The 21,463-nt window shown below is 37.5% G+C and overlaps 1 protein-coding gene across 17 annotated transcripts in view; it reads right to left on the bottom strand.

The window, feature by feature from the left end:
• The window catches only part of LOC127617679 (calcium/calmodulin-dependent protein kinase type II subunit gamma), a 94,053-nt gene that overhangs the window by 3,902 nt on the left and 68,688 nt on the right, over positions 1-21,463 (bottom strand). Inside the window, exons 11-20 of one of the 17 annotated variants that reach the window (XM_052089709.1) lie at positions 19,535-19,618; positions 19,367-19,409; positions 18,674-18,736; positions 14,538-14,578; positions 13,753-13,785; positions 8,250-8,304; positions 4,808-4,912; positions 1,582-1,657; positions 842-936; positions 408-656 (exon numbers count right to left, since the gene is read on the bottom strand). In XM_052089709.1, coding sequence (XP_051945669.1) covers positions 424-656; positions 842-936; positions 1,582-1,657; positions 4,808-4,912; positions 8,250-8,304; positions 13,753-13,785; positions 14,538-14,578; positions 18,674-18,736; positions 19,367-19,409; positions 19,535-19,618 — 828 coding nt within the window. In that variant the 3' untranslated portion in view covers positions 408-423. Of the gene's footprint in view, positions 1-407; positions 657-841; positions 937-1,581; positions 1,658-4,807; positions 4,913-8,249; positions 8,305-10,618; positions 10,697-13,752; positions 13,786-14,537; positions 14,579-18,673; positions 18,737-19,366; positions 19,410-19,534; positions 19,619-21,463 lie in introns of all 17 variants that reach the window. The other 16 variants (XM_052089707.1, XM_052089708.1, XM_052089711.1 and 13 more) reach the window with 16 other exon arrangements.

Raw genomic sequence — 21,463 nt, forward strand, 5'->3', positions numbered from 1 at the left:
AGTTATAGATTTAGTATGGGTTCAGTGCCTCTGCAGACAACATAGTGGCCTTTAGATGTCAGATATCTGCATTTGTTGTTTCAGAGGCAAGTGCTGTTTTTTTTGGTTGTAAAAAAACAAAAAAAAATAATCATCTCTCACATTCAGAAAACTGAACACGAAAACATCCCCAACAACTAGAAACATTAAAACATTTACATTCTATCAATATTTACCATGGCAGTAGACAGTAGAAAGCTGTATAATCCATCATAGGGCCTGGCCAATTACTTAAATGTATTCTAGCAGAGCGTTTACTGTGTAAAATATTTTAAGCATTATTTACAGCTACTTTTGCATGTGATCTTGATTTAAAGTTTGCTGTATGCACTGATCCTAGTATACAAGCTTTGTCTTGTGATGTGTACCTTTGCCCAGTGTGCTTCACTGTAAAGGTGCGGCGGGTGCTCCAGAGCAGTGGAAGTGGATATTGAGCCACTTGGAATCGCGCCTGTGCCACACGCGCGTCTCCTCTGATTGACAGCTGCGTGGGTGGCCCTGGCTGTTGATGTACTGCGTCAGGCGGATATAAGCGATGCAGGCAGCGTCCTCTCCAATCAGGTGCACATGAGGGTTCAGAATGGTTGTATGGATAGGCTTACTGTTCTTACTCAGCACTGTAGAAACAGGCCACAGCAGTCAAACACAAAGAGTTGACAAAGACATGATCAGTTACAGTATATCAGGCTTATAGGTTAGCTTTAGTGTGTCAAGCATTCTTTCATTCATGATATCCTTTAACTGACATAAACTGGTTGATTCACTAAGGTTACACTCCTCTATTAAAAAGCACTGGACTTACAATTCTCAAAGTAGAACTTATGGAAGTCCATTCCCTCTACCAGGTTTCCAAGTGCCTCTGGCTCAAAAGAAGTTAGGCCCGGATCACAGATCCTCCTGAAACAAGAGAGGTGCTGAATTGTTTTTTACTTTATCCATTTATATTTTGATATATGCACATGTGCATTATCTTACTAAATATGCACACATTTGCTTCTTATTACAAAAGTGATAGACTCCACAGAGAAGGTCCAATTAGTTTTATTTTGATTAACTTTGAATCATAATTGTTTTGCCCTTATAAAAAAAGGCTTAAAATGCATTTACACGAATTTTGTCTCTTTTTAAGATAAATGGCCTTAAAAGTGCTAATGAAGAAAACTATTAAGAGCAATATAAGAATCAAAATCAATAAAAAGTAATGAAAAGAATCAAAAAGGGGTTTGTACCATTTATGAAACATGAGATTTTTATTTTGTATAGCCTATAAGCAAAATATCCAAAACAAAATAATAGCCAAAACGAAAACTGAAATATGGACACTGTAATGTTGTTGTTTTGTTTGTTGGTACAATTTGCAGAAGTGATATAAATTAATTAAGTTCAAATCCCCTTCAGACAGCATTACTTCAGAACTAATAAAAAACTCAAAATCTACCAAACAAAAATAATGAAAATCTATAAAAAGAGACAGTACAATCAAATCTATTTAATCAGTGGCAAGTAAGCCATCTGAAAGAAACATGTGCAAACAGTACTCACGTGTAAGCTTCAAAATCTCCATTGTTTATTGCCTCAATCAGCTGCTCCGTGATTTTAATGATCTCCTGCTTTCGTGCTGGTGTTTGGGGAAAAGGGAGGAAACACAGGGACACAATCAACCTTAATCCACATCCATTCCCAGTTCATTTATTTTTTTAAAACCACAAACCTACTTTAGGCAAGCTCCTATCTAGCTGCTCTTACTCCTGAAATCTCTCACTCAGCTCAGCACACTATTGGTTTTGAGAAGACTCTGGAATTGGGAGCTGTCCACTGAGGCATCCTGACTTTATCACAAGCTTATTAGTGTTTTTCACCCACATTTATTTTCAGTCTTATTCTAACATCCTCCAGTACTTTGAAGGCATACATTCCTTTCAATAAGGAGGTGTAGATGGACCAGATCTTATATTGATTATAATTAACTTATAATTCAACAGTACCGTAATTCAATGCTTCTGCATTCAACCAGCAGAGTAACAAACCAACCAAGATTTAGACTTGCATCAGCCTAAAACACAGAGCTCATTCTCCCTACAGATGGACAAGTTTCATTAGAGAGGACTGTTGCTGTGTAATGGATTCTGCAGGGATTTTGTAAAGCCAGAGGAAATGTCAGGCATGGACAGGAATACTATTTAGAGAAATAAACTTAATAGTATCTATATTTCACCATGTCTAGTCTAACACTTACACTGTGACCTTTGCATGCTGCTGCCCCCTGCTGTTGTGAAGGCTTGAGCAGGCACAGCAGGCTCTAAATAAGGGCAGGAGCTCTGACCTAAACTTCTCCAAGCAACACGCTTAACATCATGTGGTGAGTCGGCTGAATGACAACAGCACAAACAAACAAAATAGCAACTATGCACAAAGAGATGCTAAGCCACAGCACAACAAATGTATGACAAGCATGTGAGAAATAAATGGAGACATAGTGACTATGTCATACATGCATATGATTCTATTGTGGTCTACATAGAAAATACCAAGCTGTTAGAAACCATGCTTATAGGTAAAATTCTGCGTCACTAGCGGCACCAAATGGAATCGCAATCTGATCAGGTGGTGTTTGAAACTTGTCATTATTTTTGCCATTCTATTTGGAGTCACTAGTGTGCTGAAATGACACACTTCACCTATAAATAACTGCACTGCTATTCACAGCACGTCACACAGAAAAAATATTGCAGAAACAAATTCAGTAAGTATATGTTTACTGATTTGTTTATGAACAGAGGAGCCACACACACTATAGCGGAGATAAATACAGTAAGGTTCACTAGTGAATTTGCATTTTACTAATTGAATACGGTTTTGTTTTACATTTTTCAAAATCCCATTTTTGTTTTTTATTATAGTTTATTTTTCAGGTCTAAATTAGACATAAATCCCAGAAATTGAATGTGGACTATTGAACCCCACTGTTCTGTATGTATAAAAATAAATAAACTAGAGGATTACAGTATGCTCAAGTAACACTGCAACAAACGGATACTGAGAGCTGTCAGAGTTTGCTTTAGCAGTATAAAAAGCATCCAGCAGATGGTGGCAGTCCCACTCTCATGGCTTTTCTTAAACGGAGACCTGCAGCAGTCTTCAGTGGTTTGAGCAGCTGCTGAACACAACAGTTTAAATGGACAGAGACATACTGTATAGGTAAGGTGGTTGAGCTTTAACATTTAAAGATCTCCCCGAGTTATGACTGCGGCAGTAATCTATGTACTACAGTAGCAAAAGCAGTAGGAGTTAATGAAGAACACAAGGAGCTACAATGATGGATGAATCAAAAGCAATGGCCATACTGGGGAGAAATAGGCACAGTGTGCGGGTGGGTGTGTTTAGAGCTGTTTGCTGTGAACAGTCCCAGCACAAGCCCTCTGCTCATCTGTCACACTCAAAGTATTCAGTGTCACATAGATAAATAAATGTAAAGGCCACTCTCACTAAGAAGGTCAACACAATTCTTTCCATGTCAGATGTGAGGAAGTACATCAAGAAAGGGCAAAGATGATGGACTAGCAAAAACGCACTACCCTTTACCCGTTTTTGCTGTCTCTATGCACTAAGAAGTGTGCAATGTGATAGATTACAGCAGATTATACAGCATTCAGATTTTAAGTACTGCAATGATCTATGATTAAGCCCTAATTAAACAATAACATTCAAGGTTGTCTTATAATATGAACAGTCACAACTATAGGGGGTTGTTCGGTATGACATGCAGAATATTGCGATATAGCACAGTCTTGAATGCCTAACCATTTTTTCCAAAGCCGTTTTACCACAGAATACCTGTCAGTTCATATTAAGGACATACATTTTCACTAAAGCTTTATTTAAACAAATTCATCAAGTTCCAAACTTCCGCTAGAAGATATAATACCTGACATGACAATGTTACTATGCAACAAACAAGACAAAAATAAATAAATAAATAAATTTGCTATAGCTGCTGCTGCTCAGTGATATGGTGAACAGGTAGCTTCTACTATATTGTGTTAGCATGGAAGGAACACTGTATTGACAAATCAGAGGCCAGGACTGGAACTATCTAATTTATAAAAAAAAACAATATGGCACATAATTAGCTTAAAGCTGAAGTAAGTAACTTTTTTCAGTGTTAAAATATGTCCTTCTATCCCAGCTAAATCTGCAGAGACAACTCCAAGCAAGACATTCAGAAGTTAATTTTCTTGAAAACTGAAAACGCTTTGTCTCTGTGGCACTTTAAATTTCCTGTGTCTGTTTAGAGCAACTGCTCACCACTACTGGGTGGGCTACAGAAGTGATAAGGTAAAGTAGAGGTTGATGTGAAGGTGGTCAGATGTAAATGTCTAGTATTACACATTATTACATCACAATGAGGAGGAAGAAGAGAACAAGTCACTTTGGTAGCTTGGTTTCAACAAATGCTCTTTTTGCAGTGAGGAGGAAGTTTTGAGTTCTGAAACATACAGTATGTTTCTACAGTACAATGACCTCTTATATGTTAAAAGATCAAGGAAAAATGTATTCCTCAGGTTCCCAATTCAATTCCCTTTTATTATTGACACATGTATAAAAGTAGTGTATTAGGTGACAGGCTTAGAGAGGTGAGTAATACCTTTAGCTACGTTAGCAGAGCGGACAGTAGAAACAAAGAGCATGGCATTTAAAGAGAGGGTGTAGAAATAGCTGACAATGTTGAGGGTCAGATGACTAGTAGCTGCTATAACAGTTAACTTACTGGGAGGTGGACAGGGGGGAGGAGCCTCAGTCTGAGGAGTTGGCTCATCAGAGGCACTGCATTGGCTGACCACTGCACTGTCATTGCTAGCCCCGCCCACCGATACTTTAGGGGGGGTGACAAAAGATGACAATTGTTGTGGCAAGTTATACCACAACCCTTTTCCTTCTCTCCGTTGGAACTATTTTTACATATGGAAATAACTAAACAATTTGCATGATAATAATCAAACATTAACAGTAACACCAAAGCACAATAGAGTTACAGAAAATGCTAAAACATATTAAGTGCAACTTATGAGAAGAAAGCAATTGAAAGGATTGACAATTAATTGAAATAATATTGTCTGAAAAAATCATTCAATAACCTCAAAACCCACTAACCCAAACTCATCCTATGCAAGGGTATGCTATAAAACAGTTTGTATTTGTTACGTGAAGTTTTAGGAAAAGCTTTGTCTGGCACATATGATCACCCTGGTAATAAATTTGAAATATTTGGGCCTCTCCGCTAGGATGTGAGTAGATACCTGAGTGGATAGATTGTGAGTTTTATGTCGCAAACATTATGGTTGTTTATAGGTGTTTAAATTTAAACTTTTTACTTGAATGCATGTTCCTAATCTAACTGTGAACATTTTATCTGTACATGTTCTTACAAAGAAATAAATTTCTTTGTAATCTTTCGTTAAAATATAAATAACTTCTAGCCTCTAAATTTTTTTAGATGTCACACATGCCTTACTTTTCAATCCCTCTCCAATCACTACCGGTTGGCTCCATTCTGGCATGTCACTCTTACTCATCACAATCAGTTCTTTATGAATAGACTTCACCCCCACCCCCACCCCCCTCTGCATAAACATTATGATTTTTAAAGTCAATGGCTTCCTAAAACAACTTTAATAAAACAAATTATAATAATAAATAAAATAAAAAAATCATCAATATCATGGTCTCTGAGGGTTAAACCAATCTGGCAAATTGACTTCTTGTCCATTAAGTTTAGAAATGAACTAACAAAATTATCTTAGAGCTCTACCAACCCTTTAAACCTTGTGGGTTCACCAGTCAGGTTGAACAGAAAAAAATTAAAAATGCAAGGCAATTATTCATTATCAAACAGCTCTAAAAGGAATGTACAAACCTAATAAATAACAAAATTATCAACACAACCAATCAGAAAATATTAGATAAAAAAAAAATAAAAAAAATAATAAATGTTGCAATGGTTGTGGATAATTGAATTAAACTGTTGTTTAATATTGCTGTGCTGTAATGAACCATCATGTGTCTGTGCTAGGCGACAGGCTCCGGCTGAGAAGTGATACTGAGACTCATTCTCAGAAGAGGAATTTGTTTCTTGTAAAGGTCAGTGCTGTAAAACTGAAATATTTGCTCAGATATTGTGGATATTCATTATAAGAAGACAAAACTCTGTGATTCATCATTATCATGTGAACTCTGGCATTCAGAACAAGACTGACATTTTACAGCAGAGCTTGGGTTGATTCATCATAGCAATCAGTCAGACTGACCCTTTTTTAGTCCCTAAAATTTCACTATAGCTGCTGCTTTCGACCGTCAATGTATCAACTAGGGATGGCACTATTACAAATTGTCAACTAGTCATCAAGGAAATTAGTCGACTAGTAGGCAAGTCAATGGTCACTTAATGTAAATCCCCCACCATAAAGTGCTTGCGCAAGAATACTGGTTTGTACATGAATGCTTAAAATGTCTGCAGTGCATGCAGTGTGGTTCACTCATGTCACGTTCCTGTTGTCTGCCCTATGTTCTCTGTTTCACTAATCACGTTTATGTCACGTTTCCTTGTTGTCTGCTCCGTGTTTTCCATTTCACCCGTCACCGATCCCGTTCCATGTCACGTTTTCCCTGTTGTCCGCCCTGAGTCTCACTGTCCATGTGTGAAACTGCACTTCCCACAATTCCCGGATCACGCTCCCAGCCCTGATCACTGTGTTATTGTCCGCACCTGTCTGTTATTTTGTCATTACCTTGTCTGTTTATTTAAACCCCGCTTTCTCCCCTTCCCGTTGTCGTTCGTTGATGTTCTATGTCTCCGCTCTCGCATGGTCTTACTCTCTCTCCGTGTTCCCTGCCTGTCTGCCAGCCCGCTCGAGGTTACCCTGTCATCTGTCCGTCCGTGGTTACCCTGTCGTGTCTTCTGTCCGTCCATGGTTACCCTGTCGTGTCATCTGTCCATCCGTGGTTACCCTGTTGTTCTCCGCCCTCCGTATCCTCTTGTATTTAGTTTCCCTTTTTCCCCATCGAGGACTTTTTGTTCCTGTGTTTTTTTTATTCTGTTTTTTGGTTACAATAAAAGCCGCATCTGGATGCACATTCCCGTCTGCCTTCTCCTGTTTCCTCAAATCATAACAACTCACAACAAGTGCTCAGGGTTCACTTTATTTTAATTTTCCCATAATTCCAAAAATATTAGCATATATTTGCAGGCAAATACACCAAAACACAGTTTGTGTGGGTTTAATTTTTCTCCTGTTGTCATCATATAGATATAAGCGTAACTGAAGTCATGTGATCCATGAGCAGTCAACACAATGCATCAACTATTGGAAGAACTAATCCACTAGTCGAGCATTAGGTACAACCCCCTGTAACTACAGCAGCTGGCAAGCTGCCCGTTAGCTGATCAGGCCACTAAATGTATGCCATATTGCAATCAAATATCACCAGCCTATCAACAGCTTGTCACTATAGAGGACTCAATCTCACGGTCAAAAACTCACTTCCTGTATCTGTATAGTACACTCTTTATTCTACTCTATTGTTTTCCCAATGAGAGCTGAGAGTTAAAATGTTGATACACTAACTGATGACTACTTTGAATAACCAAGTAATATTTGTTTACATTTGTATTTTGTATGCATCAATTCAAATTCACTACCAGTGAAAAGTTTGGATACATTTGACTGAATTCATGTTTCTCAGGATCTTACAAACATATTCAAAAGACATATGCTTAAATACTTTAAATTAGTTTTGTTGACAATTTGTAATAATGTTACATAATTTTGTTTTAAATGGATAAGCTGCACCAAATAGAGAAGAGAATGCCACCAAAGAATGCCCAGCATACATTGAGTACCATTTTAAACCATCCTATGTGGCACCTCTTAAAGCCAGTGTGCAGAGCTGTAATCTAAGCAAAAGATGGCTACTCTGAAGAAGCTAAAACATAAGACAGTTTTCATTGGTTTAAAAACATTTTTGCTAACTTCATAATTTCCATACTTCCATTTGTGTGTTATACTATTATTTGGTCATAAAGAATGAGTAGGTGTGTCCAAACTCTTTGTAGTGTACATCAAGCACACATTTATAACCATTTCAAACTCTATCCTGCTGTTTAGATCCCAAAGAAAAAGAGATGCAAAGTACATGAAGAGTTGATAGTGTACCTTTCCTACCTTTCATGTCCTCCTCTTCTGTGGTGTTTTGGCTCTCTGTAGACCCCTGTGACAGGAAGGAGAGAAAGATGGAGGGATGGTGGTATATATGGTGGGAAGACAGGGAAAGAAAAGAAAGAAACAGGTATGCAGACAGGGTCAATAAATCGGCATGGAATATTAGGGCCACCCACTGTAAATCAGCAACTACACACATAAAGAATCACCCACAAGCACAGATATATCCAAGCTCTCCCTCAGACACACAGACCCCTCACAGAACAATAGATGTTCACACAGGAACACACCAAGCCTTGCACAAACCAGCCAATCCTGCAAGAGGGCAAGCCCCATTTACCAGCCGCCAGTGTTGAGTGATATTTGTAGCGTTGCTTTGAAGATTTATGTGTTGCAATGCTTTTGAAGTTGCCCAAATGACCAATATTTAGTGTCAGAGTTAAAACAGGTGGCTTACCTTGATGCCATCAGGTGGATTGTGCACGACAGTGGTCTGTGCTTACTGGGAGAGAGTTTACCATGCAGGATAAAGGGAAAAGGGTGTGAGGACCCTAAACTTGAACTTATACTACTGCCATAATCTTCAGTAGCAAAAATTTAAACAGATCATTAATATTGGAGAACACTGCATATGAGCCACTTGAGAAGAAATATGTATACAGTGACCTTCAAAATAATTTGGAAACTCAAGTCACACTTAAACATATATTAATTTAATTGGAATAGAGAACAAAATATGAAACCAAGTAGCATCTGCAAACAAATGATGCTAGACCTTTTATCAGAAGTAACTTCTGAGCCATTTTAACAATTACGTTTAACCAACTTCAAATTTCAAGTTCACACAGGTGTCCTAGCAGAGTTCATCACATTAACCATGGAGATGTTCCACTAACGTTTGACCACTAGAAAGTGTCCAATCACTCGTCTTGATTATGAGCAGTACTGATTTATAATAGTAGTATAACCTAACAAACATTTTGTGAAATGCTTTTGTTAAATATACATTTTTAAGTGTGTCCAATTATTTTGGGGGTCCACTGGATATCATACTGTAACTACAATGTCTATAGAGAAAGACATAACACAAGGGCCTTGCAGTTAGATAAATGGATATGCAAGCACAGATTGGGTACAGTTAACCACAGAGACACAGCAGAGCAAGTAATAATGTAAGTTCGCTCTCCAAGACAACCACAGTCACCAACAGCATAGACAATACAGAAAAGATTAGCACAGCACAAATAGCTAGCTTTCAATGCCACAATATGTTATTTCTCATGAAAACACAAAGCATTGATCCCTACATACACACAGACACACTCTTGCACACTTGATCCTACATTATTTCCACCACAACTACTTACACGGTACCCTCTAGTAAGCACGCTGTCAATGCACACTTGAAGACGCAGTCCCTACATGCCGAGAGGTGGGCAACTCTTTAGCCAGCATAGCTGCTGTGATTTAGTGAGTCAATGCGACCCTTTTGGGACTGTCTTACAATCACTAGACTTATGAGCACATCATACCCGTGTTTATTGACTCTTTGATACTGTAATTGTGGTTTATTGGTGGAATGGTTTAATTCTGAATTGACCAATATGACCTCAAAGGTCACCATTTACTTTCATTGTATGGGGAAAAATGCAGTAAAATGAAATGATGACTGAGGCTATCATTCTGTCTAACATATGTTTTATGCATGTACCATGGAAAAAGTAAGCTATATAGGTTTGGAACAACATGAGTGTGACACAACCTTTCTTTTTGGGAGAACTATCCCTTTATGACTGTGTACTGGTTACTGAGCAGTACCAGTGATGGGCATTTGTCAACCAAATGAGCAAACACCCTTAATGCAAAGGTAGTGACTGCATCTTCACAACAAATAAAACAGTTCTGCTTCCTAACATAAATGGATCCTGTTTTACCCTTGTAGTCTCGGCCGTGAGACTAATAGAATGTACATCGATCTTTTACTAGGATAAGGAAACATCTAGAAAATTATTTCAGAGGCAAGGATAAAAAATCATCCTAAAATGGCTGGAAATTGAACAAAAAAAATGAAAGTGGTTATTTGAAATTGGTCAAAACTTTTCCTGTGAGTTTGTTTGGGTAAAATAGGTAGTGAGAGAGAAATACAGAGACACAAACCAGATGCTTTAGTTCCACTCATCAAAAGCATGAGTAACATCACACATCTTGATGTAAGTGAATTGAGCGATGAGGTAGTGGAAGTCAAAACAATAGGTATGGGATAAATTGATAAAGCCTTTTACTAAACAAAGGCTTCAGAAGAAAGAAAAGGAAATTCTATGAGTAAAGACATGATGAAGGAAATAAAATGTTAGACGAGGTACCATTGGTGCAGTGGATGATATGCTGCTGTCTTTGGTGCTGCTGCTTACTACACTGTTTTTGCTGTTGGTTGTCTGTGGCTGGGGTAAAATAAACAAAAAACAAAACAATGACAACATAAAATGATTTCTATTCAGTGCAGTTCAAGGACTGAAAGGTCCCAGCTCATACTTGACACATCGAGAGGTGACAGAACTGCATGAAAGGGGACCTGTATGGTACATATGCTTAAAAGTACCGGTAACAGAACATTCCAGTAATGCATCCTAGTGCACCTGATACACTTGTTACAATCTTTGAATTACAGATTCATAATACCGATTGTAGTGCAGTAATTGTGCAAACAAACAAAAATCCACATTAATGAAACGATGCTTGCATACCAAGAAATTCACATAATTATGCTTGATAAAATGAACCAGTAAGCTTTCTTTAATGGTTGTGTTTCATAAATGAAACTATTCCAGGTTCAATACTAGGTTAAGCTCAATCGAAAGCATTTGCGGCATGATGTTGATTACTACTAAAAAAACTTTTAAAAAACTCGACTCATCCCTCCTTTTCTTTACAAAAAGCAAAAATGTATATAACAGTGAGGCACGTACAATGGATGTGAATGAGGCCATTATAAGTAGTGTTTAAAGCACATTTATTCTTGTGCTAAAACGCAAACATATTATTTGAGCTGTAAAGTTGTTTACAGTTGTTTTAGGGTTTACGGCATTACATCGGCATGGCAACAAGATTGTAAAACTGGATATACCTTTACTCAGAAAAGATTAGCAAGCAATTTTATCACACTCACATCATAATTAAACATTTTGTTTTTATGTCTTGTGGCTATACTTTTGAAACAGTGAGTATTCGTTTATATATTGGCCCCATTCACCCAGATTTGAGATTGTTTTTTAAAAGATGAGTGGAATACAATTTTTGTGGTAATCAATATTATGCCACAAATGCTGTCAATTGAGCTTAACTTGTATTGAATCTGAATGTTCATTTAATGGCATACAATATGATCTACAAAGATAAAACATGATTTCCAAAACATTTTAAAATAAATTAGAGGCACTGTAATGCAAGACAATTAACAATCTAGTAATGCGTTTTCAAATGATATAATCAAAGTGCATGTTGAAGTGTTTTTGTGTCTATGTGAACATCTTGTTACGGTGTAATAATAATTATGCTAAAAAACTCAATCTGTAAATATAGTAGCAGAAATTACAACAGTTCCAACAAAAAATTAAACAGTGATGAAACAAAAAATGAAATAAATATATTATTTAAGGGGCTATTAAATCTAATACGCTACTGGCACAGTAATGAATAGAGGCCAGTGTTTCTGTGTAGGAGCTGATGTTTCAGGCTACAGGACACTGATAGTCCACTAGTGCATGCAGTGAATAGCTTTAGTGAGAAGTTTAAGCACAGACCTGTGACAGTACAAATCAATATAGGGTATATTTAAGGGATAAAGAAAAGAAGTACAAAGAAAATATAGACAAAAGGTGGCAGTAAAAAACACAAGATATTTTTTAATTCAAGGATTCTTGTGAAGGGATTTAAAACAGGTAGGGTTGGTGCGACAGGTTAACAAACACTGCCCAAACAGACAGAAGCAGAACAGCAGCCAAAAGTAGCTCATCCCAAATGTTCAACAGCCATTTGGAGGAAGGCAAAAAATATTTATTTGAAACCCCTCACAGTACCCCCAAAAAAAGTCAATTTAGAAAATGTTGACAAATAATTAAAAATAAACAAATCTGAAGCGTTTACGGTTTAATATTTAAAAAAATATATAAAATAGTTATTATAAAAGCTTAAAACTGTAGAACTTCTTATGTCAAAGATGCTGTCCAATCTTGCAATCCAGGACTCTAACAGGCAGTTTGGGTGATGAAACACCTGAAGTCTGTACCGAAGATTTATGTGGTACAATCATTAGTTTAATTTTAGGTTTCAACATTGCACATTTCCAGAATCTCTTGCATATCAAAAGACTTATACGAAGTCTAAGAAATGCAAAGCTCTACAAAACAAGTTTTGAAGTTTAAAATTCTGATACTGACAGGGTCTATTTGAAGTTAGAGGTCTACATAAGAGTAAAACTAATCTGACCTGGTGAAGGAGGAACTCAAGATATGAGAGATGAGCATTTATGCGTAGAAGTCTGAATGATGTTATTTAGATATTGAAATCAGGAAAAACCACTGACATGTTTAAGTCTAGTAAATGTAGTGTGAAAAGACAAATGCAGAAACCGCATTATCAACCATCGCTGTTGTCATTTACTTGCAATCACCCTACGAACAAAACGAAAAAGAGATTAAAAAAATGGGTTTAAAAAAAATGGCAGTTTTAAATCAAAGTAAATTTGATATAACACTGATTTTCATCATAATTGCAAGGGGCTCTTCATTTGTTGTTAGGCCAAGCCTGATGTCACAGCCACTGCAGATATTGCCATGGCAACAGATATGGCCCGACGCACTAGGGACTGTGGGAAAAAGGGGAGTTCCAGTGTGAGAAAGGCTTGTTTGTCTGAAGCTTTAAAAAGTCTGCCTCAATAGCGTTTATATCCTCTCTTTCCAACTGAGAAGCATCAAGTAAGAGCCCCTTTGTCCACTTTGAACATACACCCCTGGTTTAAATCAGAGGATGCTACATTCTCTGGGTCTAAATGCAGGGCAGAGCTCAGGGAAACCTCACAGGATGTATGGAGGGCTCTCAGAAGACAGGCAAACCTTAGGTCAAGGTAAATGTCTGAAGAGAGATAGAGCAAGCAACCTCTTAGACAGGAACCCCTGGTCCAGCTAACAAATAGAGCACTGAGATGCAATGGTAATGAAGGATGAACTGCAGGGGAGCTTTCTAACGAATCTTTGTCTGTGTGTACGTATGAGTGTACATGTTTGTGCCAGGGTAGTTGAACGGGTGATCATGACTCTGTTAATGCCAGTTGTGATAATGATGTTCCTATGATTGACAAAATCCTATTTAAGTCCAACAATGAGACAAAAAAAGACCCAAACAAACTCTCGAGCATCTCAACCAAGAAAAAAAGAGAGCAAGCCAGTGAGAAAGTGTTGAGGAAGAGTCAGAAACGGAAGAGACACAGAACATTTCTCACCATCAAATAAACACTGGAGCTTGACTTCCTTTTCTGAACAGAGTGAAACAGAGGAGGGCAAAACAGGGAAGCATAGAAAATAGGCCAGTGGACACAGAAAAAACAAAGTGGCTAGTTAGATCCCACAGAAAAAAAAGAGAGGAAAAAAACAACCACAAGAAGTTGCAAAGCCATGTGTGATGTGACGGTGTTTTTTGTAGCAACATTTGAAAAGTGTTACACTGTTCAAATTGATTTCATTGATAAAGATTTTGAGCAGCTAATGCTTCTCGGTTCTGTTGAAAAGCTGATGATTCACTGCATGCACAGAGACAGGTGCAGGGCTGATTAGACCTCTCTGCTTTGACAGATTTTGCCATGAATCAGAATGAGAACGATATCATCTATAAGGACATATGGGCAAATATCCGTCTAAATATACTAAACGGTTTTTGATTTGGCAACAAAAGCCTCTTTGGGGTGGATTTATTCCTTTTACTATTATTCAAAATCACAGAATTATAAATAATTAAACATGATTTAGAAGCTATATAGAATATTTAAATTGTCTTGGGTTTATATCATCCTGCTGGCTATGCAAATTTGCTGGTTGCTTAGCTATTAGTTAAATCGGTGACCTTAAAGGGAGGGGGGAAAAAATAAAAATGTGACCAGAAAATCTTTAAAAATAAATAAATAAAATAAACTGGGGAAAAATTGTGTATTTGTTAATGATACAAAAAAAAAAGAGAATCAATAATAAAGGAACTTAAGTAATGAGAAAGAGAATATGTGTTCGGGCTTACCTTCACGCCGTCAGACTTTTTGTTCAGTAGACTTTTGCATGCTGAAAGATAAGAGAGAAAACAAATCATTTAGAACAGTTGAAACATCTGATCAACTTGCATTGTGCTCTTGAGAAACAAGAGATCCTATGATCTATTGGACAGTAAAAATGCCATTTCCATTTAGACACATGGCTAAAAGCAAACATCAACCCCCTGTATATACTGTAGGTGCAAAAGAAGCAAGAACATTCTCTCCACCAAGAAAGCATGAAAGATCCTCAGTTTGATTAATGAAACATATTCTATGAATAAATCCCTCCTGATGTTCTTACAGAAAGAGGTTTAACAGAAAACAGACTAATGACATATATAACATAACATACTATGTGCACAAACAACATAACACAAATGGAGACAAAAACAAAAAGAATTTCCAAGTATTTCAGATCTTTAAATTCCCTTACCTTCCAAAGTGGATAGAGGAAGGAAATAATGCAAAAGGGAGAAAGGCAAAATAAATCAATCAACATATTATTAAAAAAGAAAACAATAACAGTGGGGAAAAACACAAGTATTTATTACTTTATTTCATGCTGGGTCTATGCTGTGCGGAGATATTTTCTGCCTCGCCTGCTGTTATCACTGAAAGCATCAATACTGCACACAGCTCCAATGTCTGCCTCAGTTTACTTTTCATTCATGAGACTGTGAGTGGTGGAAAGATAAATCCTACTTTTCTGACCTGTTTTGCTGTTGAGCTCATAATTAAGGAGTGGCATTGAGAAAATAACTGTATAATAGGGTCATATGAGTCAGCCAATTATTTTTAGTTTATGAGCTGCATTATTAATAGTTGTTATATATGTAATAAATCAAAACATTAATAATATTAATGATAATTAATTAATAATTAAGAGTTTATTGAAAGAACCAATTTCGTTTTTTTTCTTATGGCCGAAGATCCTGCAGATATCTAGAATGCAGGGTGGCTGATGTCTGATGAAAGGCTGGTATGTACAAAATACAATTTAATGATGGCATTAATTAAAGGAACTAAATTTTACCCACTATTTACTCAAAATGTCTATCATTCATTGAGAAGGTTGTTTGTTGATTTTACACATGAACTTACACATCTGGGAACTAGCACTTCTAATTGGAATAAATAAATAAACAAATCAATATATTCTTACACCTTGTTGTAACCAGAAGAACCGCAATAAAGCAGCATGTGATAAAAGGCATCTCTTCAATGTTAATCAGAGTTCACAAACACATTCTCAACAAGTGTTAGGACATTCTGTTGATATAGCTTGGTTTCTATTTCTATCGACTTGCATTCTTTCTTGTCAATTGCTGTAGCTTGCATTTCTATTCCTGCAGTGTCATACCGGGTTGCCTCACCCACTGTGAGCTTTCATTGGTCATAAATCCAGCTTCTCATAACAGTACATTAAAAAGGAATATTCCAGGTTCAATACAACTTAAGCTCAATCGACAGCATTATGACTAATGTTGATTGCCACAAAAATGTATTTCGATTTGTCCCTTTTCTTAAAAAAAGCAAAACCTAGTTTACACTGAGACACTTACAATGGAAGTGAATGGGGCCAGTCTGTAAATGTTAAAATACTGTTTCAAATGTTTAGCCACGAGAAATAGACAATATCCATGTGACATGACTTTAGTGTGATAAAATCACTTACTAACCATTTTATAAAATGATAAGCTTTACAGATTTTTGCTTTTTTTTCATTTTAAGTTGAACTGTTAATTGTTTTGTGATAATCAACATTATGCCACATACTGCCGATTACACCCGGAATATTCATTTAACTATCAGATATGTTCTCAATGGTTGTGTGCTGTGTTGCACATCAGTTTGCGTTCAGTGTCGACAGACAGATTCTGATTCTTCTCTGATCCCTGCATCTTATCGCATCCCGTCTGGTTAATGCTAGGAGTTAAAACTATTGTTTCACTGTGTTTAAAATACAGAAGCTGCAACTGATAAGTATAATTGTAAAGTAACAAAAGTAGTTGGCAGAGCATTCACAGACATGCCATATTCATTAAGATGAACATTAGAGGGAAGACAAGAAAAAAGCAAGAAGCATGACACAAAAGGACAGGTGGATCCTGTTGTTTCCTCCATGCACAAAGACACCTGATTACATGCTGACATGTCTTAAGCACACCACTCAAACATGAACGATCCTCGCTGAGTGAAGAACTGGTAGCATTTCAGTCGAGGGGTTATTCTCGAGAAGTCTTCCATTTAAAGGTGGGGTATGTGATTTGCAAAACGGCCGGCAGATTTTGAAAATACACAACTCTAAGGTCCTACCTTCTCTCCTCCAACGCTGGCCCTGACTCCACCCATTCGAAAAAACATGGACGCCAGCTAATCATGCACGAGCGAAAACTCAGATGCGCAGTGTTCTAGCAGTGTTCTAGACTCACTAGTCAAACAGTGCATTCACCTGTCAGACAATTTTTCAGAGCAAATTGTTGACACAGCAGGAGGAGGGGTCGCATACCACTCTTGAATGGTGTAGAGCTGATTTTCTCATTACTGTAAAAAAAAGAACATCGCCAGCCCTGGCGTCTGTACAGCGGTCTTCTATTCAAAACAGGATTCATAGAAATGTGGAACAACCCCACTAGCACTATAAAAGCTCTATTCTCCATACATAAATACAATCGCTTCCTGTTACTGGGTCACGAGCTTTGAGTATGCGCACAAACGGGACACGCGCGCCAGGGTGGTGGGGGGAGGGGGGCATGGTACGACCGTTTGATTGACACATTTTCTGTCCAATGATTCTAGATGGTCTTGAAAATGATTGGCTGGAGTTTTTCGAGTCCTGCCCTTTCCACAGATGATTAAATTGCTTAATTTTCATTTCAGTGCTTCTAATTTACAGCCAGTAAGTGGGTTAGGAATAGGATGTCAAGTTATTTTGAAAAAATGGTCAAAAAAGAAAATCACATACCCCACCTTTAAAGCATGCTAACACATACATACATTCTTTCACAACCTCAGGACTATAGAACACAGGCAACTGCATGTCAGCCTTGATCTTTGCAGGTCAGCATCTACCCACAATTTCATACCAGTGCAGTTGTGTGGTTGACCAAAAAATAGCCTGACTTTGGAGGCATACAAGGAGAACAAGCCATCTTAAGAAACCATTAAGATGATAAAACAAGTCTTTGCTTAAGGAGACCCACATCAAAATACCTCCACCCGAGCATCCCTGGACCATCACCAAGAGTGCAGACCCATAATGCATTTTGTTTCCAGAAAGACATCATATGGAAGCAAAATACATTTTAAGATACACCTTACCATCCCAGCCTGCTGACAATGACACATAACATCTTCTAACAAGTTTACATCACTTGAGTAAAGATGTTCTGTGCAGGTCGAAGGAAAAGGTAGCCTTCGTCATGAAAGGGCCCTTTCATCCTTGACTTTAGTTAAAAGGCACGATGCACAAAGAGATACAGATGTGTCTCAGGGTTGGGAGTGACTGAATTTCATTTGGGGTCATTTTTATAAAATAAAGGGCTGGAGGTTCTCGCCTAGTGTGCCAAATGGGAAAGGATTGGCACTGGGGATAGCTCACTTTAAAATAAAAAAATCTCTCATCTTGTACTCACTGTCATATTGTTCCAAATCTGTGACTTCCTTCCATGAGAAACACAAAAAGAGATGTTATGGAGAAACTTAAGGACCTCAGTCATCTTTTCCCATATAATGAAAGTGAATGGTGACTGAGGATGTCATTCTGCCTAACATCTCCTTTTGTGTTCCATGGAAATTCATAGTCATATGGGTTTGGAATTACATTGGGGTGAGTAAATTATATCATATTCAAGCATAACAGCAGATATAAAGCAGATGTAAATTCTCTCAAGATCTCTATTGAATTTATATACTGAAGTGATCTTAATTCAATCATTGAGTCCAAACCCTGGAGACCGTGTTTGTGCGAAGGCCTGTATGTATTCTCTGCATAGCAAATGGTCTCTCCAAAGAGTTTTAGTGCCCGTGCATTGGCAAGGGTATAGCAGGCTCCCCTAGGTCACATGCTGGCAGAAGAGAGGCTGAAAGTGGGCAACGGCCCCCTTGTGCCCATCTCACGTACCTTCCTGTGCCAGTGCAGCTGTGCTGGTGGTGGGGGTGGCCGGGCTGGTGTGCTGCCGACCCACTATTGGACAAAAGAGCATTTCATTTTGGAGAGGCCAACTCAAAAGAAGTTCAGCCTCTCTGGGAACACATAAAAACTTACCCCAGTGTGCGCACACACTTGTATCCTAACAAACCAACCTAAAGCAAAAATGACTCTATGCAGTCAGGAAAGTGGGGCCAGATAAAAAAGGCTTCAAAACTATGCACTCAAAACCATAACATTCTGATTCCTTTGATGTTGGAGCACACTGCAAATCATATTCTTAACCACTATTTTTGTCCTGTTCTCCAGTAAAAATAAATAAACATCCAAAAAAGTTCACCTGACATGAAAGTGAATGGTGACTGAGGAAGTTCCATAGAAAAAAAGAAAGTCAAATGTTTGAAAAATATTTAGGTGTGAGTAAATAACAGATGACATGTATTTTGTTCTGTGCCACTGGCAGATGTGTTCTGTTGTTTGAAGTATAAGCAAGTGAAAAAATCTGCCAGTGGCACAAGAAAAAAATAATCAATGTCAATATATTTTCCAGTCTTGATGTTAGATGTCAAGATATTTTTACTGGAAAAAGATAAAAGATACTCAAAGAACATGAGTTTTGCAGTCCAGAGCTCTCAATAATGTTACTGAAGTAAATAAGTTATTCACCTGAGAAGTTCCTGGACACCAGCATGGTGGTAAGTATGGCCCCCTGCAGGAAAAATAAAAGGTTCTTAATTTTAAAATCTAGAAACTTAGAATAAAAATAAACAATGCTGAGAACAAAGTCTTCAAACAATCATAAACTTGGATAAAGTATTAATGAACAAACCAAACCTTCAGTTTTCTGCGGGCGTTGAACTTGCGCAGACACTCAACGGTCTCTTGACGATGCATCATGGAGGCAACAGTGGAACGTTGCTATGTGGGAGAGAGACAGCAAAGTCCTCAGGACAAAAATCCATGACAGATTATATACAGTGTATTACAAATTGGATATAAAGTGTCATTCTATGTTTTCAACAACCAAACAGAATGGCATATGTTTCAATGTTTTTTTTTTTCTTCTTCTTCACTGCAGCCTGGAGTGTTAAGTGTATGACATGCCAGTTGCTATTTCAGGGCCTGAAATTCCTTTCTGAAAATGAATTTGAATTATGAATTACATGGCTCATTGATTTTTACTCACTTGGGTGGGGAATAAAACTCGTAACACTAAAAGGTCTGACATTTTTACAACAAACTCACCTAAATCTCATGGGGGGCTACTTTCTCAATTCCTGTATATGTCAGATGGAACCAGGGTCAGAAATCAAGCCAATATTTGATTTCATGGGGCATTTTTTACCTTTACTAGGGCAATTTTCTTTTCTATTCTAACCTTATAAAATTGACCTGTGATCCTTTAATGTTAGAATGTTATGTTATGGCAACTTTCAATAATTACAAAATTGCATGATCTGTACATTGCATAATGTGCATTGGTTCTGAAACAAAAACTGTTTTTCTCATTCACATATTTCCAAACATTTTGGCTATTAAATTAACATAGCCTTCAAAACTACTGCATCGACAGAGGAGATGACATAATTTCTCCAGATTTGAAATGAGGATCTTAAAAAAACAAACTTGGTAACTTCTTCATGCCAATTGAATAAAACAAAATTAAACATTTCACAATGAAAATTAGTCAGAGATCTTTTGACACTCAAAGTGGTTAATGTAAAATTATTATTGTGTCATTAATAATGTTATTATTATTAACTACATTGTAGCATTTGGTTACATTGTATTTTGTTTTCTCTCAGACCTGAATAACTTCAATATCTATCCTTCCCGCACTTTTGGCTTCTAGCAGGTGAGGAGGCTTTTCAAACAGAGAGATGCATAAGTGAGATGAACTGATGGTAGGTAGGCCATAGCACAGAGAGTGACAGTGTTACTTACTAGGACAGTATATTTTGAACAAAAGGACCGAACGGCCACGTAATTTAGTGCATGGGAACAACACCAAACTGTTGTGGAGCGTGAGAAGCGAGTGCCCATTTGTGCATGTATATGGTGCCAGCATCTGCCACTGACTGCAACATCTGCACAATGGAAGGCACCAAACAAAAAAAGTTTAGCAAAAATACCAATGAAGATTGCGATGTAGGCCTATGTATTTGGAAGAAGGCCTATAGGCTATCAGATGTTATTAATAAAATAACAAAAACTCTTTGCGTGGGCATATTTTGCCACCACATTTTGAATTTATGGGGCATTTTTGCGCAGAGCTCCCGTTTATTTCCGAACCTGGATGGAGAAATGGAGATGAGAGATGTAACCGGTGTTTAAGTGTCTCTCTTCATCATGCAGCTAGTACACAAAGCATCTCTGCATTTCTTATCAAATGTGCTGCATTATGACTGATGATATGATAGGAGTCAAAACTATAGATCGCTTCAATGTCATGTGCTTGCAATGTTAAAAGCTTTGTTAATTATTAACAAGAGCGATGGTTTTATTGCATTGCTCGCTAACGGAGACGCAGTATAACGCCATTTGCATGTAAAATTAACAAGTTTAGAAAGGTTTATACATCTATAAAATCTTAAGTTCAGTAATAATCCAACAAAGTGCTCCCTCACTGCGCACACTCACACTAAATTCAACAGGTGCTCAAACGCACTGCTGACAGCTGCACATGAGAGAGAGGGAGAGACAGAGTGGATTTATTTGTGCATCTTTTGAAGTTACAGTTTGATACAAATACAAGTTTATTGA

The sequence above is a fragment of the Xyrauchen texanus genome, chromosome 24 (assembly GCF_025860055.1).
Source record: "Xyrauchen texanus isolate HMW12.3.18 chromosome 24, RBS_HiC_50CHRs, whole genome shotgun sequence".
In the NCBI taxonomy this organism is placed as follows: Eukaryota; Metazoa; Chordata; class Actinopteri; order Cypriniformes; family Catostomidae; genus Xyrauchen; species Xyrauchen texanus.